Source organism: Rattus norvegicus, chromosome 8 (genome assembly GCF_036323735.1).
Source record: "Rattus norvegicus strain BN/NHsdMcwi chromosome 8, GRCr8, whole genome shotgun sequence".
NCBI classification, from domain to species: Eukaryota; Metazoa; Chordata; class Mammalia; order Rodentia; family Muridae; genus Rattus; species Rattus norvegicus.
Genome location: NC_086026.1, coordinates 33,517,154 through 33,537,194, shown reverse-complemented (window position 1 = coordinate 33,537,194; position 20,041 = coordinate 33,517,154). Strand labels below are relative to the sequence as shown.

The 20,041-nt window shown below is 42.3% G+C and overlaps 1 protein-coding gene and 1 pseudogene across 2 annotated transcripts in view; one reads left to right on the top strand and one right to left on the bottom strand.

Annotated features, from left to right (window-relative positions):
* Bin2a (beta-galactosidase-like protein) overlaps positions 1-12,893 on the top strand; it is a 38,603-nt gene extending 25,710 nt beyond the window's left edge. Inside the window, exons 14-21 of one of the 2 annotated variants that reach the window (NM_001009524.2) lie at positions 6,287-6,433; positions 8,691-8,759; positions 9,216-9,303; positions 10,070-10,157; positions 10,654-10,765; positions 11,442-11,558; positions 11,670-11,733; positions 12,447-12,893. In NM_001009524.2, coding sequence (NP_001009524.2) covers positions 6,287-6,433; positions 8,691-8,759; positions 9,216-9,303; positions 10,070-10,157; positions 10,654-10,765; positions 11,442-11,558; positions 11,670-11,733; positions 12,447-12,454 — 693 coding nt within the window. In that variant the 3' untranslated portion in view covers positions 12,455-12,893. The remainder of the gene's footprint in view (positions 1-6,286; positions 6,434-8,690; positions 8,760-9,215; positions 9,304-10,069; positions 10,158-10,653; positions 10,766-11,441; positions 11,559-11,669; positions 11,734-12,446) is intronic. The other variant, XM_006242737.4, reaches the window with a different exon arrangement.
* Positions 12,894-16,833: 3,940 nt separating this feature from the next.
* Positions 16,834-18,310, bottom strand: Pes1-ps5 (pescadillo ribosomal biogenesis factor 1, pseudogene 5; annotated as a pseudogene).
* Between the last annotated feature and the right edge of the window lie 1,731 nt (positions 18,311-20,041).

Sequence of the window (20,041 nt, the reverse complement as noted above, 5' to 3'; positions counted from 1 at the left end):
ATACAGAGCATTCACTTGCTTGGTTAAAGTCACACCGAGGTATTTTATATTATTTGGGACTATTATGAAGGGTTTCGTTTCCCTAATTTCTTTCTCGGCTTGTTTCTCTTTTGTGTAGAGGAAGGCTACTGATTTATTTGAGTTAATTTTTTTTTTCGGGGCTGGGGATCGAACCCATGACCTTGCGCTTCCTAGGCAAGCGCTCTACCACTGAGCCAAATCCCCAACCTCTATTTGAGGTAATTTTATACCCAGCCACTTTGCCGAAGTTGTTTATCAGCTTTAGTAGTTCTCTGGTGGAACTTTTGGGATCACTTAAATATACTATCATATCATCTGCAAAGAGTGATATTTTGACTTCTTTTCCCATCTGTATCCCTTTGATCTTTTTTTGTTGTCTGATTGCTCTGGCTAGAACTTCAAGAACTATACTGAATAAGTAGGGAGAGAGTGGGCAGCCTTGTCTAGTCCCTAATTTTAGTGGGATTGCTTCAAATTTCTCTCCATTTAGTTTGATGTTAGCTACTGGCTTTTACTATGTTTAGGTATGAGCCTTGAATTCCTATTCTTTCCAGGACTTTTATCATGAAGGGGTGTTGAATTTTGTCAAATGCTTTCTCAGCATCTAATGAAATGATCATGTGGATTTGTTCTTTCAGTTTGTTTATATAATGGATTATGTTGATGGTTTTCATATATTAAACCATCCCTGCATGCCTGGGATGAAGCCTACTTGATCATGGTGGATTATTGTTTTGATGTGCTCTTGGATTCGGTTTGCCAGAATTTTATTGAGTACTTTTGTGTTGATATTCATAAGGGAAATTGGTCTGAAGTTCTCTTTCTTTGTTGGGTCTTTGTGTGGTTTAAGTATAAGAGTAATTATGGCTTAAGAGAAGGAATTCGGTAGCACTCTGTCTGTTTCAATTTTGTGGAATAGTTTTTGGATAGTATTGGTATGAGGTCTTCTATGAAGGTCTGATAGAATTCTGCACTGAACCTGTCTGGACCTGGGCTCTTTTTTGGTTGGGAGACCTTTAATAACTGCTTCTATTTCTTTAGGAGTTATGAAGTTGTTTAACTGGTTTATCTGTTCCTGATTTAACTTCGGTACCTGGTATCTGTCTAGGAAATTGTCCATTTCCTGCAGATTTTCAAGTTTTGTTGAATATAGGCTTTTGTAGTAGGATCTCATGATTTTTTGAATTTCCTCTGATTCTGTAGTTATGTCTCCCTTTTCATTTCTGATTTTGTTCGTTTGAACACACTCTCTGTGTCTTCTCATTAGTCAGGCTAAGGATTTATCTATTTTGTTGATTTTCTCAGAAAACCAACTTTTGGTTCTGTTGATTCTTTTTATGGTCCTTTTTGTTTCTACTTGGTTGATTTCAGCTCTGAGTTCGATTATTTCCTGCCTTCTACTCCTCCTGGGTGCATTTGCTTCTTTTTGTTCTAGAGCTTTTAGGTGTGTTGTCAAGTAGGTGACATATGCTCTTTCCTGTTTCTTTCTGCAGGCACTCAAAGCTATGAGTTTTCCTCTTAGCACAGCTTTCATTGTGTCCCATAAGTTTGGGTATGTTGTACCTTAATTTTCATTAAATTCTAAAAAGTCTTTAATTTCTTTCTTTATTTCTTCCTTTACCAGGTTATCATTGAGTAGAGCATTGTTCAATTTCCACGTATATGTGGGCATTCTTCCCTTATTGTTATTGAAGGCCAGCTTTAGGCCGTGGTGGTCCGATAGCACGCATGGGATTATTTCTATCTTTCTGTACCTGTTGAGGCCTGTTTTTTGACCAATTATATGGTCAATTTTGGAGAAAGTACCATGAGGAGCTGAGAAGAAGGTATATCCTTTTGCTTTAGGATAGAATGTTCTATAAATATCTGTTAAATCCATTTGGCTTGTGACTTCTTTTAGTCTGTCTATGTCTCTGTTTAATTTCTGTTTCCATGATCTGTCCATTGATGAGAGTGGGGTGTTGAAATCTCCTACTATTATTGTGTGAGGTACAATGTGTGTTTTGAGCTTTAGTAAGGTTTCTTTTACATATGTAGGTGCCCTTGTATTTGGGGCATAGATATTTAGGATTGAGAGTTCATCTTGGTGGATTTTTCCTTTGATGAATATGAAGTGTCCTTCCTTATCTTTTTTGATGACTTTTAGTTGATTATAGATTTCATTCGATATTAGAATGGCTACTCCAGCTTGCTTCTTCAGACAATTTGCTTGGAAAGTTGTTTTCCAGCCTTTCACTCTGAGGTAGTGTCTGTCTTTGTCTCTGAGGTGTGTTTCTTGCAGGCAGCAGAATGCAGGGTCCCCATTGTGTATCCAGTTTGTTAATCTATGTCTTTTTATTGGGGAGTTGAGGCCATTGATGTTGAGAGATATTAAGGAATAGTGATTATTGCTTCCTGTTATATTCATATTTGGATGTGAGGTTATGTTTGTGTGCTTTTCTTCTCTTTGTTTTGTTGCCAAGACGATTAGTTTCTTGCTTCTTCTAGGGTATAGCTTGCCTCCTTATGTTGGGTTTTACCATTTATTATCCTTTGTAGTGCTGGATTTGTAGAAAGATATTGTGTAAATTTGGTTTTGTCATGGAATATCTTGGTTTCTCCATCTATGTTAATTTATTGTTTTGCTGGATACAGTAACCTGGGCTGGCATTTGTGTTCTCTTAGGGTATGTATGACATCTGTCCAGGATCTTCTGGCTTTCATAGTCTCTGGTGAGAAGTCTGGTGTGATTCTGGTAGGTCTGCCTTCATATGTTACTTGACCTTTTTCCCTTACTGCTTTTAATATTCTTTCTTTGTTTTTGCATTTGGTGTTTTGACTATTATGTGACAGGAGGATTTTCTTTTCTGGTCCAATCTATTTGGAGTTCTGTAGGCTTCTTGTATGTTTATGGGCATCTCTTTCTTTAGGTTAGGGAAGTTTTCTTCTATGATTTTGTTGAAGATATTTACTGGTCCTTTGAGCTGGGAGTCTTCACTCTCTTCTATACCTATTCTCCTTAGGTTTGATCTTCTCATTGAGTCCTGGATTTCCTGTATGTTTTGTCCCAGTGGCTTTTTCCATTTTCCATTATCTTTGACCGTTGTGTCGATGATTTCTATGGAATCTTCTGCTCCTGAGATTCTCTCTTCTATCTCTTGTATTCTGTTGGTGATGCTTGTATCTACAGCTCCTTGTCTCTTTCTTTGGTTTTCTATATCCACGGTTGTTTCCCTTTGTGCTTTCTTTATTGCTTCTATTTCCATTTATAATTCCTTTACCTGTTTGATTGTGTTTTCCTGGTATTCTTTCAGGGATTTTTGTGATTCCTTTCTAAAGGCTTCTACTTGTTTATTTATGTTTTTCTGCGTTTCTCTAAGGGAGTTCTTCATGTCTTTCTTGAAGTCCCCCAGCATCATGATCAAATGTGATTTTAAATTTAGATCTTGCTTTTCTGGTGTGTTTAGATATTCAGTGTTTGCTCTGGTGGGAGAATTGGGCTCCAATGATGCCATGCAGTCTTGGTTTCTGTTGCTTGGGTTCCTGAGCTTGCCTCTCGCCATCAGGTTGTATCTGGTGTTACCTTGTTCTGCTATTTCTGACAGTGGCCAGACTGTCCTATAGGCCTGTGTGTCAGGAGTGCTGTAGACCTGTTTTCCTGTTTTCTTTTAGCCAGTTATGGGAACAGAGTGTTCTGCTTTTGGGCGTGTAGTCTTTCCTGTCTACTGGTCTTCAGCTCTTCCTGTGGGCCTGTGTCCTGAGTCCACCAGGCAGGTTGCTTGGAGCAGAAAAGTTGCTCTTACCTGTGGTCCCATGGCTGAAGTTGCTCGTGGGGGGATGCTTTTGAGCTCTCCGTGAGGGCGGTAACCAGGAGCGCCTGAGACGCCTTTTCGTGAGCCCCCGTGCACTGGGGTTCCAGGTGGTATTAGGTGTTTTCCTCTGGAGTCAGAAATGTGGGCAGAGTGTAGTCTCTTCTGGCCTCCCAGGCCTGTCTGCCCCTCTGAAGGTTTAGCTCTCCCTCCCATGAGATTTGGGTGAAGAGAACTGTTGACTGGGTCCCTTCAGGTCTGGACGGTGTCTCTCTTTTTTATGTCTTTCTTAAAGTCCTCCATCATTATCAAAAAATGTGATTTTTAAATCTAAATCTTGCTTTTCCGGTTTTTTGGATATGCAGTATTTTCTTTGGTGGGAGAACTGGGCTCTGATGATGCCAAGTAGTCTTGGTTTCTGTTGCTCAGATTCCTGCGCTTGTCTCTAGCCATTGGGTTGTCTCTGGTCTTTGCTTGTCTTGCTGTTTCTGAGAGTGACTTGACCCTGCTGTAGGCTGTGTGTCAGCACTCCTGCAGAACTGTTTCCCTGTTTGTTTTTATTCAGTCTTTTCTGAGAACAGGAATCAAAGGATTCTGCCCCTGATTTCTCCTAAGTCCTTGCACCCAGGGGGCACAGTTGGCACTAGACGATTCCCTCTTGTGTCTGGACTGGACTGTGGGCAGAGGGTAGTGTCCTCTGACTTCTCAGGAGTGTCCACACTTCTGAGGGTCCAGCTCTCTCCCCCATGGGATTTGGGTGCAGGGAGCTGTTTGGCGGGTTCAGTTTGGTCCTCTGAGCAGGCCAGAACTGCCGCTACCAGTGGCTGACTGTTCCTATATTCCTGTGTCCAGAGGCACTATATTCCTGTGTGCAGTTTCCCCTTGGACCAAGGATGTGGGCAGAGGTGTGTAGAGGTGACAGTCTATCTTGCGGTCTCAGGATGTCTGCACACCTGGGTGTTCAGCTTTCTTCCCCATGGGATTTAGGTGCAGGGAACTCGTGATGACTTCTTTTGTTTTCTTTCTTTCTTTTTTTTTCTCGGAGCTGGGGACCGAACCCAGGGCCTTGCGCTTGCTAGGCAAACACTCTACCACTGAGCTAAATCCCCAACCCCGTGATGACTTCTTTTAAAGAGTACCTACCCCCAGTTTTAAGATAGATGTTGAATTTCAGTTGTATCTGAGATCTGCTTTAAAATAATCATCTAAGTCAAGAGATGGCTCCGTGGTTAAGACTGATAGTTGTCTTTCTGTAGGATCCACTAGACCACATCTATAACTTCAGGACCAGAATATCCAATACCCTCTTCTGGTCTCTGTAAGGACTGTATGCTCATGGTGCACAGATACCCATGTAGGCAAAACACCCATAATGTAAAGTAATAAAATAAAATAATTCTGTAAAAAGTTGGAAGGCTGAAGTGGAAATGAAACAAGACAAGTCATGTGTTGATGAAATAAGCCAGCACTTCATGAAACAAATGCCTTGGAAATATTTTAATTCTGTAATTCTCTCTGTATTTATTATCTTGAATTGTTCTACAGAATTAGATTCATCACTTTTTTACCTTTAAGTACAGTTTGTACAGAAAAGAAGAAAAAATGGGTTTATGTGTCTTCCAAAGGTGCCGCAGGGATTTTTTGTTTGTTTGTTTTTGTTTTTTGTTTTTTCCTGCTGCTGCGGTTCTTTGTACGGTAAGCAAACATGTAAGATCTAGCTTGTTGAATGCTATCACAGTCTCTTTGACACTTGCATGGATCCATTGTTTTCGATCAGGACCCCTTCTGGTTGATTCTGTGTCTACCTGACAGGACACCCATACCTATTAACATCTTCATTGTTTTGTTCCCCTGGAGAATCTAGGCTGTGTGGCTCCTCAGATTTAGAATTACCTGTTTCTCCAAGGGGGTCTCAAGGACTTTGGTTGTTGTATGTGTAGTGTGTATAGGGGTGTGCTTGCATGTGTATGGGCACATGTGTGTGGGTGCATGTGAATGTATTTGCACATATGCATGAATACATGTGAAGGCTCAAAGTCCCATAAATGTGTCTTGATCATTCTGTACTTTAAAAAAAAAATTGAGGTAGAGTCTCTTCACTGAATTTCAAAGACATCAATTCTGGCTAATCTCTCTAGTTATATGCCTCAGAAATCCCCTGTTTTTGCCTCCCAACTACTGATTACAGGGATATACCACAATTCTTGTGCTTTTCTTGATTTCAGCTTTTCATTTAAATTATGAGAATAACTCATGGGCTGGATGTGCAGTGTAATATGAGATTGGTTGGAAAACCAAAAAGTTAATTTACACATTATGGTTAAACATGGGTATCCTTGTGTAGTCCTTTTCAGTATTCCTGTTTGCATGGTGGTTGGGATCATCCCCTGGAGAAGTGAGCCATGGGTTCTTGGTTCTGAGATTCTTTTCTCTAGCCTGACCCTTTAACATGGCTGTGACTCCTACCTCTGCCACAGACAACCAAGTCTTCCAGGCCACTATCCATGGAGCAGCTGACAGTGAATGGAAGGAGTGGTCAGTCCTTTGGGTACATACTTTATGAGACCACCATCTTCAATGGAGGCCTCCTCACATCACGGGGTCATATTCAAGACCGGGCCCAGGTAGGGAACAATATATAGTTTTTAGTGGAACTTTTATGTTAGTATCATCCTGTGATACTGAGGTAAATGTCTAAGTGGTTGTCAAATCATTTGACCACCAGAAAATTATTACTATTACTCCTCATCTGTCCTTTTAGTGAAATATTTTATACATAGACATCCCTAGGTATATACTTCTGAATGCTATAGAAACTGATAGTGATCTTAAGTCCAGAAGGTACTTCAGGAATACTTACATTTATCATGTATCAACCCCTAATATTTATTATTAGCATATGAGAAGTTGGTTTTGTCATTTAAGTCTTTTTTTTTTTGGTTCTTTTTTTCGGAGCTGGGGACCGAACCCAGGGCCTTGCGTTTCCTAGGCAAGCACTCTACCACTGAGCCAAATCCCCAACCCCTATTTAAGTCTTAAAGACCAGGCTGAGATATGTGTTCCACATAGGAATCCCTCAGGAAAGGTACAGCTGGGAAGTTACAGTGCAGAATTTGAAGGTTCCTTCCCACTCCCAACTTACGCGCTCTTCTAAGTATTCTGAAAGATTTTTTTCCTTCATCTTTTCTCTCACCTTTTCCCAAGACTTCAGGTTGCATATTCCTAGTCCAAAGTCTGAGATGCTCAGTGAAAATACGATAATGCTCAAAAAATTTCACATGGGACTGGGGAGATAATCCAGAGGGTAAAGTGTTTGCTGCCGGAATCTGAGGACCTTAACTCAGATTACCAGCACCTATATAAAAAGTCAACTGTGGTCCCACATGCCTGTCCCACCAGCTCAGGGGAGTAATGACAGGAAGCTCCTAGGGGCTCAATGACTAGGCAGCCAACCTAGCTGAAACAGCTTGCACACACACACACACACACACACACACACACACACAACAATTTCAGAGGTTTTTTTCTTTTAAAAATAGACTATGTTATCAATTCTTTGAAGCTATCCGCTGTTAATAGCTCCTTAGTTACCATTAAGAGCTACTGAGCTTCTCCCACTTCCAATGTAGAGTAATTGACTGGCTCGATCGTCTTTAGGTCTTATGTAGGCAATGACAGCTGCTGTGAGTTCATGAGTGCAGTAGTTGGGTCACATCTGAAAAACAATGTTTTGGTCTGGTCCCTTACAATTTTGTCATCCACTCTCCCAAGATAATTCCTGCGCTCTGGGTGAAGAATGAGATAGGTGCCCCATTTGTGGCTGTTTATTCCACTTATGCTCTGCTTAACTAACTACTGTCCACTGTGTGAAGAAACTTCTCTGATGAGCACTGAGACCTACCCTAATCTATGAGTAGTGAGATATAGATTTAGAGGACAGTTTGATCCTGTGTCCATTTGGCAGAATAATAGTTCACCTCTGGGACCTGTGTGCTCCTCAACCAGATTTACAGTACCAGAGATATTTCCTCCTCTCGTGCAGGACTTAAATCCAACCAGAAAGCAATTGTTTACCCCCATAATATTCACGTCATTACTGCAAGCATGGGCATTTGTCATGCTAATCATTATTGTTGCTCGAAGCTTCTCAGATGAGTAATTCTGTTGCTGCCTGTGCCTTACTCAGTCTTCTTTCTTAGACAATTCAGGACCTCCTGGCAAGGTGTGGAAACACCCTCAGCCCTCACATACCAATCATGAATTAATAGGATTCCCCACAGGCTTCCTTCCGGGCCAATCTATCTGAGATCTTTTCTCAATTGACATTCCTTCTTCCCAAGTGACCCTACTTTGTCAAGCTGACAAAAACGTCCAACAGAGTAGGTAATCGTAAGGAAGAAGGGTAAGGGGAGGTACATTCAGATCATCCCTAAAATCAGTTCAAACATGGTAGTAGGCTCTCCAGATACAATTGGGAGCACCTAGAAGAATTCATCCCCTTGAAGAGTTAAATCTTTGGGGTAAGACACAGACACACAGAGCGGTTGCTGTCCCTCAGTTTCTTCTCCCTTTTGCCACCATTTCCTTGACAATGTTTCTTCCTTCTTACCTTCCTTCCCCTCTAGTTTCCTGCAGGTCTTTTAAGCACTGTTTCCTCCTTGCTCTATGGTTGATCTGCGGTCCAGTTTTCATTGACGGCTCCATGCCAGGAATCTTGTCATTGTATTACTTTAATCTGTTGTTCTTTGTGAACTGAGCCAATGCAGTACTGGGAGACATGGAGTTCATTCAACTTCTGGTCTTGCTTTGCTTTTTTGCATTTTCAATTTGTTTTCCTTTTCTTTATGAGGACCTAACAATGTCCTCTTCTTCCTCTGGCAGGTGTTTTTGGATAAGGACTATGTAGGACTTTTGGACCGCTCCAATAAAGAGCTGCTGCTTTACAAAGATGTATGTAACATTTAAAGTATAACATTCTAGTTCCAGTGAGGCTTGGGCCTGAGAGTTAGTGAGGCCTCATTATAGATTATTTCTACTCTTTTGCCCTTGGTTTGCTCCATTCAGAGTAGCCTGGCAATTGCAGGGAGGGTTATGTATACCTTGGAGGTACTGGTGAATGTTCTTTGAGTGAGTACCATGCTCCCCCTTGAATATTCCCTGCTCAGAGCATTCTGGCTTGGTCACCAGTCCCAAGAGCGTTGTTGTTTAAATATTCAGGTGCCTGTTTCTGGAAAGGGATGGGAAAGCTGGTGTACAAGGGCTTGCTTATCCCATAGCTAGAGACCTACAAGGGTCTGAGGCCTGAAGTCTGTCAGTTACCTACTCATGTGCTGTCCCAGCTCCAGGGAGGTCTGGAAGGTCTAAGAGAAGTGCCAAATGAAGCTTACTCTGGTCTATATTGAATAGCTCACCAAGAAAACCCAGACTCTGAGGATCCTGGTGGAGAACCAAGGCCGACTCACTTCTGGGCAGGATATGAACAAGGAGAGAAAAGGTGGGCTGCAGAGGAAATTAACTGAGATAATGTAGCACCAGACTGCTATTGCTCTTCCCCAGGCTAATGGCACCTGGGAACAGGCATGTGTTTGGCAAAGTGCACACTTTCATGGCTATGAGACATCTCTGTATAGAAACTGTGATATTTTTGTGTTGTATGGTGGCCAGACAAGTCCCATCATATTGCCACACACACATTGATAAAGGGTTTGAAAGTGGTGCCAGAAGTTGAAAGCTATGGCGATATCCCTGGTTGGGGTCCTCTCTTGGGATATCACTTCTTCATTTCCAGGATCCCAGGGCTAATGTGTGTCTTTCTGCTTGGACACAGTACTCCTGAGCAGAGCCACACACCATTTTTCTGCCTGTGTTCTTTGACAAACCTGAGCATTTGAGCTAGGCAGAGCCTCTTGTTTTCCGGATCTGCAGCAGCTGCCATGATTCTGTGCTGTTAGTGTGGGTTGTAAGGCACCCTTTCTGAGAGTGCACTTATGAGGATAATACCTCATAATAAGGATAAGTAGGACATAGGATTAGGTAGCTTACTGGTAGAGTACTTGCCTAGCATGTCTGAAGCCTATTGAACCTTGGGGTTCAATCCTCAGCACCACCAAGGGGAGGAGAGGCTCCAAGGGAATTTATAGAAACTTTCTTGCCAGACAATACCAAGAAAGCACCTTCCTCAGGGAGATCCCTGACTGCAGCCCAAGTATCCTTCTGTCTTTCTTGCCCCCTTCATAGTCCCTCTCATTCCTGCCCTATAGGTTTAACTGGAGACATCTATCTTGACAAGTCTCCACTAAGACCATTTAAAATCTACAGCCTGGAAATGGGAAACGTATTCATACAAAGGTGGGTGCCTTACCTTCAGGGTGATTAGAGGCTAGGTAAGGGGGGAGTTACAATTCAGTGGTGGAGCATTTGACCCAGCATGTGTGAGGCACTTAGTTCAGTTTGCTACTCTTGCATAAAAACAAGATAAGATAAAATATAACAAAAAGGGGTGAACATACAGAGCAGGAAGCATCCTCAGAGGTGTCCAGGTGAATTCAGCCTTTGGTTTTCAGATAGGAAAAAACCAAACCAAAACCAAAACAAGACAAAAAAACAAGCCAATGTCCTGAGTACTCAAAGAAATGATACCAAGCTTCAAACAGCTGTCTAGCGGCAGGGTAGTGACTGTCCCTTGTCCACTGGTTAATCCTGCTGAGTCACAAATGGTGAGGGAGTAGCTGCTACCACAGCAGGGATGGGGTGACAGTGTTCATAGAAGAGGCCAACCTCAGAGGTCACAGATGGTCCATTGGAAGAAAAGTACGCCTTTCACTGGCTCTTGATTCTCTCTTAGGGAATTTCCCAAGTACTGGAAAACAGCGACAAGCCCTGTTATGGGCCCTGCCTTTTTCCTCAGTCACTTGAAAGCTGGAGATCCTCCCCAGGACACCTTCATACAAGTAAAGGTTAGTGCCATTTTTCTTTTGCTCATAGGCCCCAGCCTCCAGCCCCAAAGAACCATATGAAAAGCCACACAGTATGTGAGTCTTGTCCTGTGGCAGGGAGCCAAGCTACCCCAAGTCACAATGGCACCCTGAAGGCTTCTCCCTTTGAGGACTATTAGGACAGGTCAAGGAATGTTAATAGATACAACGGAGGCACGAGCCAGTAAGACTGGCTGGTGTGTACACTGCAGCAGGGATTTAGTGAATGTAAGCCATTAGTCCTCACTCACAACCCTGGCTGTAGAGACCTGTACCACTGTTATGAGTTCAGCACCCAAGGCATGCTATCCAGATCACCTTGGCTGCCATCCCTAATGTTCTACAATTTGGGCTATGCTTGTAAAGGCTGGTGTGTTTTGATGAATATTGGATGATAAATGGGCATCTCCTCTGCTGGCTTGGGTCAGACCTGGGGAGATGAGATTGAATTAGATTATTCCTTGAGGCTTGATGCTGAGAGGCCTCCAAGGGAGGGCAGTGGCACAGACTGAAGAGCACTGTCCCACCCATGGCTCTCAGTGTTAATCCATCCTGTCTTGGTCTATGGTAAGGATGGGTGGGTCACTGGGATGGGGTCTTTCTGCTTTCTATCTTTACATCTAGAAGTTAGATCCTGAAACCTCACAATATTTTTCAGGACTGGGGAAAAGGTGTCATAGCCATCAATGGAAGGAGCCTAGGACGATATTGGAATATTGGCCCCCAGGAAACCATCTTTGTCCCTGGCTCCTGGCTTCACCCTGGAGTTAATACGGTGAATTCTCCCAGTGTCCTCTGCTTCCTAGTGCAATTTCTTTGAACTCTGCTCTGGCCTCAGAGGGAGAGCACAAATCTTCTGGCTGATTTACTTTCTTTTTTTGTGCAGATCATAATGTTTGAGGAGTTGAAAGGTGGCGTAAAGATCCACTTCACAAGCAGGGCTCATCTAGGTATGCCATTTCCAAGGGTTCGTTCAGCATCTGGGAGCACGCTTAGCTCTTGTATAGTAGATGGACTTTCTATTATGTTTACACAGCTCCATTTGTCCCTCCCATTTTAAGATGATATAATTAGCCTCCCCCTCTAACATCCTCATGCCAGCTCCCTCAATCTTCCTTTCTGATGGTTCCACCATATTTTCGGGGTCCAAGTTCCAGTTTGGTCAACCTCCGCCTCTTCTACTTCTAACCTTTTCTAAAATGAACCTCCTCTCTATGGCTCTTTCTCAGGTTGCAGGGTTAGATAACTTCCAGATTCCTTTCTAGCATCCTTTATTTAGCCAGTTTTCAAAGGAAGGAGTGCATGGAACAGTTACATTGGACCCAAAATGCAGAGCGTTTATATTTGTCCTTACCAGGGCAGCTACTTTCTAGGCACTGAGCCTCCTTTGAACCTTTTTTGGTAGCAAGAGTCAGATATCCGTTTGTCCTCTGACACTCCCTTCCCTACGGCTGACAACCAAGCCTGAGACTTGCCATGCAAGTGTTCTGTCACTGAGCCACAACCCAGCCCCAGAGAGCCCTATGGAGACTCCCTTGCCTCACTGCATTAGAGTCTTTTTGGGCCTAGTGAGCAAGCTTTCTAGTCCCCATAGATCAAAGTTTTACCCTCTTTGGGATGGACGTGGAACACACAGTATGCTAATCAGATTTTCTCTTTTCAGGACATTGAATCTCAAGAGATGTGATGTAAGCTAGAAGACAGCCAGCTGAACCACATCTGCAGTGGTCCTGGGAGCAATCCGTCAGTCCTGACCTATAGGTCCATCTACACTGGCTTCATTCTCTACCCCATGCCAGGCGTGGGTTCCACCATCCACCTTCTCACTTGACAGCAAACCCAGCTTTTGACTCATTAGCTTACCTGTTTCTGATGCTCACAACGAAATAGGCTTTACCCACTCACTTTCTTTGTCACATTTCTTCTGTTCAAAGCTCTTTGACGAGCAAATAAAATTTTGGGAAAAATGCTCAGAATAACTGGCATTGCAAGTGCAAATCCGAAGTGAAAACAAATGTTTTCTAAGAAGTCAAATAAAATAGAAACTGCAGGCAATGGCGGGGGTTATCATATATGTTTTCTTGATTTAGAGTAAAAAACATCAATGGTGTTTTCCTTTGTCTTCTCAGTGGTCATTCCATTCTTGCTTCTTGGAGGCTGTGTCAATCAACTGTGCCTCCCTTTTCCACCTTTGGCATCTGATTTATAGTCCCTGTTGATTGCCTTGTCTATGCTTGATCTTCCTAGGATAAGATTCAATGTTTCTGAGCTATACCAGAGGTCCCAGAGACTTGCCCAAGTCCCTGGGGTAAATCAATTTGGTGGTCCCTCTCAGGTTGGTAGAGGGAAGACCCATTGTGTTTAAAGCTACTACAACCTGCTCTGCTCCATTCCATAAACACTACCGATAGCTTCTCTCTGAACTTGGCAACAATCTCTTTACCTATCTAGTTTCCAAGGCTATGCCAGAAATATACATCTCAATTCTGTGGTGGCCTAGTGTCTCCACCACCACAAACTCTCTTAAATTTAAATCACCACATGAAAGAACACACAACATAACAACATCTGATCCAATTAATAAGATATAATTTCCACCGAGACACATAAAGTCCTGTACACATCCATCCCATAAGCACATTCATAACAACCTGTAAAGGTTCAGAGTGGAATCTTAACGTCTGCCTCCATGTTCTCCCAGCCGCTTCATCTCTAGACTCCTTCCCTTCCAGTCTCCTCTTCCCTCAAACTTTTCCCTCCTGCCCATCCTTCCTTCTCGTCCAATGACAGGCCTCATTCTATCTTGTACCTGCTTTCACCTGTATGACATCCTACAATGGTGGATCTCTCAAATGATAATTTACACTGTCATATCCTTATTTTAAAAAACCCATACTTTACCTGAAAATTAGAATAATTTCTCATCTACATTTTTCCTTCCTTCCTTCCTTCCTTCCTTCCTTCCTTCCTTCCTTCCTTCCTTCCTTCTTTCCTTCTTTCTTTCCTTCCTTCCTTCTTTCCTTTCTTCCTCCCTTCATTGTTTGTGCTTGTACATGCGTGTACATGCCGCAGCACATATGGTTTCCAGGGATGAAACTAAGGTCTTCAGGCTAGGAGGCAAGTGCTCTTATCTACTAAGATGCCTCACCATTCTCTACCCAGACATCTTTCCTGTTTCTCTCCACCCCCTTATTTATTTTATATCATAAGCTTGTTTCTTCCATTTGCCCCAGCTTTCTGTTTCCATTCAAGCTCCTCTGAACTAGGAACCCTGCATCCTGTCAGTGTTGATCATGGAATGTGGCAGAGGGAGCAAACACTGCGGCTCATCCTGGGTGCGTTGTCCACCTGGATGTGTTCATGGACCAGATAATCTATGATCAAACCTCTAAGTTAATATATTAATATTAATATATCATTATAAAGCGTTTATTACTCTTTCTGGATCACCCCGTTTGTATACAGCTCTTCTATTTGGCCTTGGCTTATGTACCAACTCTACCCTTATACTGTCAGGATGGCAAAAATTGCTTTTTAAAGTGACATCACTCACATACTTATAGCCTTCTTTAATCCCCCACTCTTCCTTCCTTTATCTTTATTGTTCCTCTTCCTCCCCCTCTTATTCTTTGGTTTATTTTAGATCTTATTCTGTAGCCCAGGCTGGCTTGCAATCCATTATTTAGTTTAGGTTTGCATCAAATTTGTAGCAGCCCACGTGATTCAGCTTCCTAAGTGCTTGGGCAACAAGCCACAATTGAACAGCCCTAAGGAAGTTATAGCCTCGTCTACCATTGGCTCAATAAGGTCTCAACTACAGTCTTAAAAATTGGCCAGAGTTTATGGCCATACCACCCTGAACGTGCCTGATCTTGGAAGCTAAGCAGGGTTGGGCCTGGTGATGGGAGACCACCTGGGAATACCAAGTGCTGTAGGCTTAAAAAAAATTGGCCAGATTATTAATCTGTTAAATTTGTTAATCTACACCATCACTTTAGGAGACCAAACTGGTTCCTGACAAAATGATTACATTTGTCCATCCTTGCTGTGGTGGATAACTGTACTTACCTAGGGTGGTAGTTTGTCCTCTGATGTTTAAGTCTTCATGGAATCCAAGGTGACTTCAATTTCAGGGCAATATCCTGACTGACTCTGTACCTTTAGCTAAAAGCAAAGAAAACAGACTCAAAAGAAAAAGAGATGTCAAGTTTCTGTTATTCTTTTAAATAGTTACCTTGTGTGAGCAAGTGAGGAATGTAAGTGTTACAGCTCTGAAGGGAAAGGTGTCCTTGCAGTTAGGAGCCAAGGAACACCAGAAAGTCACAGTGCACAACAAACCTCACACAAGAGCTTTATTGAGAAAGATACAGCAGGGTGCCCGCCTCTGCTCTGGAGAGGAGCAGCAAAGAAGGAAGCAGGCTTTACATAGGGCTTCTGGGGAGTGGGGGAGGTGTGAGATTTCCAGGGTGGCCTGGGATTGGTGGGATTTTTTGGTTTGGTCTTAGGGCAAACTCAGGGATTGGTGTGATTTTTGAGCTCAGGAATTGGTGGGTTTTTGAGCTGGGGAATTGGAGGGTTTTTAAAACCCAGAAGTAATTTTAGACTTTTTATTCCACTGTTTTAATCGTGAGCAACTTCTATGTGTCTGGTTCAATACCCTTCCACTCCCCTCTTAAGTTAGGGTGTTGGCTAACCTGGCATTTTCTCAATTGAGGTTCCCTTCTTTTAGATAACTCTAGTCTGTGTGCCAAGTTAATATAAGACTAGAGAGCACTATATAATGATATAACTATATATAGTTAAAATATTGTTCTAATATAGTTCGACTCTTAATGATACTGAAAGAATGGATACACACACACACATACACACGCACGCACACACACACTAAATCACACACACACACACACACTCATATGTATAAACCTCAAAACTATATCAAAATTTCAAACCTTTTGCAAATTTATGGAACACTTCTTGTGACCAAAACCAAAATTTAAAAACAACAAAATGCTATGCTATAATAAATATAGACAAGGTTTTATATAGGAGGATTGCCCATATAGCAAATTAAAAAAAAATATGTATTCTTCAAATTTTTCAGAATATTTCGGTAAAGCTGAGACACTCATCTCTCTCCATTTTTAGTCACAGACACATTAGAAATGAAATGCACTAAAATCACCTTAAAATATTAGTCATTTATAGAGTGGCTATTTGAAATGATTTACACAGAAAGAGATTTTTGAGAACCTTGGCTTTATTAAGACTCTGCTCCCTGGTAGTCAAGAGCCTGAAAACATTACCAGGAAATACAAGAAATTATCTCAACAAAATATAAAATCTTATCATTTAAATCCATCCTTTTCACTGATATCACTAGGAATAGAGCAATGTTTTAATCAGTAGTTGTCGCCTTGATACAGACAATTCAGTTCCAGTTTTATACTGTTGTGTTAAATCCTCTAGATGAATTTAGATTTAAAAATACCTTTTACAAAAATGCCCTTTAACTTTGCAAAAGTGTTGATAAAATAGAATCTTATGCCCTTTGTTTTCTCATAAATTTCTCTTAAGTCCCGTTGTATTTTCTGCACATAGATTTCAAGTGCTGGCTAGAATTTTAATGCTAAGTAAATTTATTCCTAATTAACAACCAGGACAAAGAAATCTTAAATTGTTTCTATACGCATTGTTAATTAATGAAAACAAGCTTGTTCTGATCCATATTCCTTTTTTTTTTCTTGGCAAAGATCCAACCATTTAATAACAAAAGTTTCCCACCCTTACGCCATGACAATGTCCTGAGCACAGGATGGGCACAGCTATGTAAGAGGCTGTGGAAAGCCAAGAAAAACGAGGGTGTCAGAAGGACTCCTGAATTAAGAACTGGGTTGGGTACAGGCCTCTTTGCCCAGATACTGGTATTAACCACACAGGAGGCTGGGGCTGGCCACACATGACCAGTGTGAGAGTCATGAGAGTCACGTATGAGAGTGCTGGCTAGTGTGTATGTATGTTTTACTAGCTGCCTCTGCCAAGTCCAAATCTCAGTGAGGTACGACTGGAGCCCACACAGGCCTTGTCCTCTTGGCCTTTTATAAAGACCTCACAGCATTATTATCATGGGCTTTCTTCTTCTCGGCGAGCTTGTTGGCTTCTTGGATTTTGTGCTGCTTGCCAAACATGATCTCTTGGTAAAGGGACTTCTCTTGCCTTTTCATCATCATCATGGCCAGATGCTTGGCCTCACTTTCTTCCTCCTGGGTCAGCCACTCCTTGTCTTCCAGCTTCACAGTGCGGGCCATAACCTGGGGCTTCTTTTCTTCCAGCCTTTGCTGCTCCAAGGCTGACAGATGCGCCTCCTCCTCCTCCTCCCATTCAGCTTCCACATCTTCCTCCTCCTTTTCCCTGCAACATCACCATCACCTTTGTTGTCATCAATTTCCTCTTCCAAGTTTCCTGAATCTTCTCCCCGCTGTATAGCCAGGAGCGTTAATTTCTCAGGGGGAACGTAATCTCCTTCCTTCTCAGATATGAAAAGCAAAAGGTCAACCCCAGGGAAGTACTCTGCTTGTGCTTTTCCTGTGCCTCCAGCTCTTTCCTTCGACCTCCCTCCTGTGCTGTCACCTCCCCATCAGTCAGAAACTCATTAGCCCCAGCCTCCTCTACAGCAGGCACCACTACTTGGGCTGGGCTGGCACTGAGGGCAGCCAGTTTTTCCAAAGAGCTCTCAGTCCAATGCATATGTGTCCTCGCTGACCTTTGCTTGGCCTTGGCCTTCAAACCTGGGTGGGTAGTGAAGGTTGAGTAACGGGTAGAGGCAGACGTTGATGAAGTCCAGGAGAAAGGTATAAAACTCAGTGAAGGTGGCCATGACCCTGTAGTCCACATCTGTTGAATGATCAAGGGAGGACAGCATAGGGGGCAATCCATACAGTGGGCTGATTCAGCACCTCAGCCTAATAGCAAATACCTTTAATGGACATGAAGACCTTGCATAGCTCTCAGGCAACAATGACATAGTGCAAGAACAGTGAGGTGGTGGCACAGCTGAATGGTCTGCACATGGCACTTGCCCATCCAAGGGAAGGTGGAGAAGAGGAAGCGTATTGACAGAGCATCATCTAGGTCCTGCAATGCATTGATAAATGTGAGGTACTGCTCCTTGACAATGTGGTTAAGTTTGTAGCTGGGTTTATTATCCTTCAGGCACTCTATAGCATTCCATTTGCTCTTCCCATAGGCTTTGTGGAGCTTCTGGACAAACACCTCGTACTCTTAGAACTTGTTCACGATGGGTTCATGGAGGAGGAATTTAATATCTTTGATAAGGTAAAATGTTCAAGCTGCTGTGGAACCCTTGGTAACTTTCTTTGTACACTTGGGTTCATGAGGATAAATACCTTTCAGGATACACATCCAACTGAAATCAGGCAGGCTCAGCTGCAGCTTCTTCTGGGCTTTGTTTCAGGTCATATAACTGGTGGCAGAACTTCTTTCATACTTCCTCTCCAGACCTCCCATAACTCCACATTGAGAAACTCTTGAAGGCAGTGTGGAAAGGTCCTAAGTTCCATTTATGACAGACGGAAACTGATTAAATTAACATGTCTACATAGTAGAATATCAGAAGCCTCTTAAGTGGATGGCAGCTTGTTTTTACAATTTCCCCATTTCTTTCTCTAACTCCCAAATTCTAGAGTGAGCTCTTGAACCTATGTATTAGCTTGGCTTGGCTATGGAAAGAATCTTGAAGAAGTTTCTCCTCCAAATTCACATTTACACACATTCTCCTAGATATATGCTTTATATTATGAATACCAAGAATAGTAATATTTAGCTTACACTAAGTTTTTAGAAATTTTCAAAATTGAAGTAACCACAGTACTTTTTTTCAGGAGTTCTTGGGCAGATTAAGTTATATTCTATGTTGTCTTAAGACTGCTTTGGTTAAAGGCTCATGTGTGTCAGAAGCAAGAGTCAATGCTATGAGAGTGTTTTGAGTTAGTAACAAATACTGCTTAGTAGGAATCCTTTTCCAAAGCATCTTGGATTGACTAGTTTCTCTTGGATATGTTAGAAAACCCCAACATCAATTGGCACAGAGTATTTTAGTGTGCTGGATGAATAACTCTTATGTGCATGAACTAGATGGACTCTCTGCGTTTCTTTTAAGCCAGAAATTGGTGTATTTTAATTTTGCTCCCTATGAGACTACCATGCACCATGGTCATATACCCAAATAGTGGTTAACCTAATCAACGTGATAGAATTTAGGATGACCTAGGCGACACATCACTTGGCACACTAATGAGGGCACTTCTAGAAAGCTTTAGTGGAAGAAGGAAGACTCATTCTAACTGTAAATGTGCTGCTAAAATTCCTTCCCAGGGGGAGACAGAAGTCAAAGACATGTTTACCCCTTCTCCTAAGTTCCCAGTGACAAACTGAGGCATGATTCTGCCAAAGGGAAGAGTTTATTGGGCTTCCTTCTAGAGCACTGGTGAGGAGTTATTTTGGGGTATGGATATCCTCCCTGTAGGATGTTCCTGGAAAGCTTTTGCTAAGTAGAATGAAGGCTCTTCTATAACTCATAGATAGAACACCCCTCCCCTGGTCTTCCTTAGTCTATATACTCTAGCTTTTCCCCAAGGTCATGAGCAGTTTTACAGAATTGCATGTAACAGGTGGTAGAGAGCTGCTGATACCCTTCCATGAAAGGTATCAAAGTCAACAAGCCCAAATGGGACCATTCTTTTACAATAGGGTACAGTCTAACTCCCTGATGGTGCCCACGCCACCATGGTACCAAGAACCAGGCATAAGCCTGGAGAATCTAACAGAAGACAGAGACTTGGGTCATTCATGTTATGAGAATGCCAAAGCTTTACTGAGGTTCACAGTATATATACACCAAGTCCACTGTGTGGGAAAAACTCCTGGAAGCACAATGAAAAAAACAAGTTTATATTCTCAAGATAAAAAGCAGAAACATGGAAATGACAAAAACAATTTTACGTTCTTGTTCTCGGGATAAAAACAGGAACTGACCCAATGGTGTTATGGCCCATCCATAACACCAGATCCCAGACAGCAGATTTTTTTCTTAAAAACAATAGTTTCCACATGCATTAGCAAGGCTCAGCAGGGGGCAAACACTGAGGGAACCCAGGAGGGTCTGACAATTCCCCAAGATGGCAATTACTTAGCTTGGAGGAGAGTCACTCACAGCAAAGTAACATCTGTGTCTGTTTC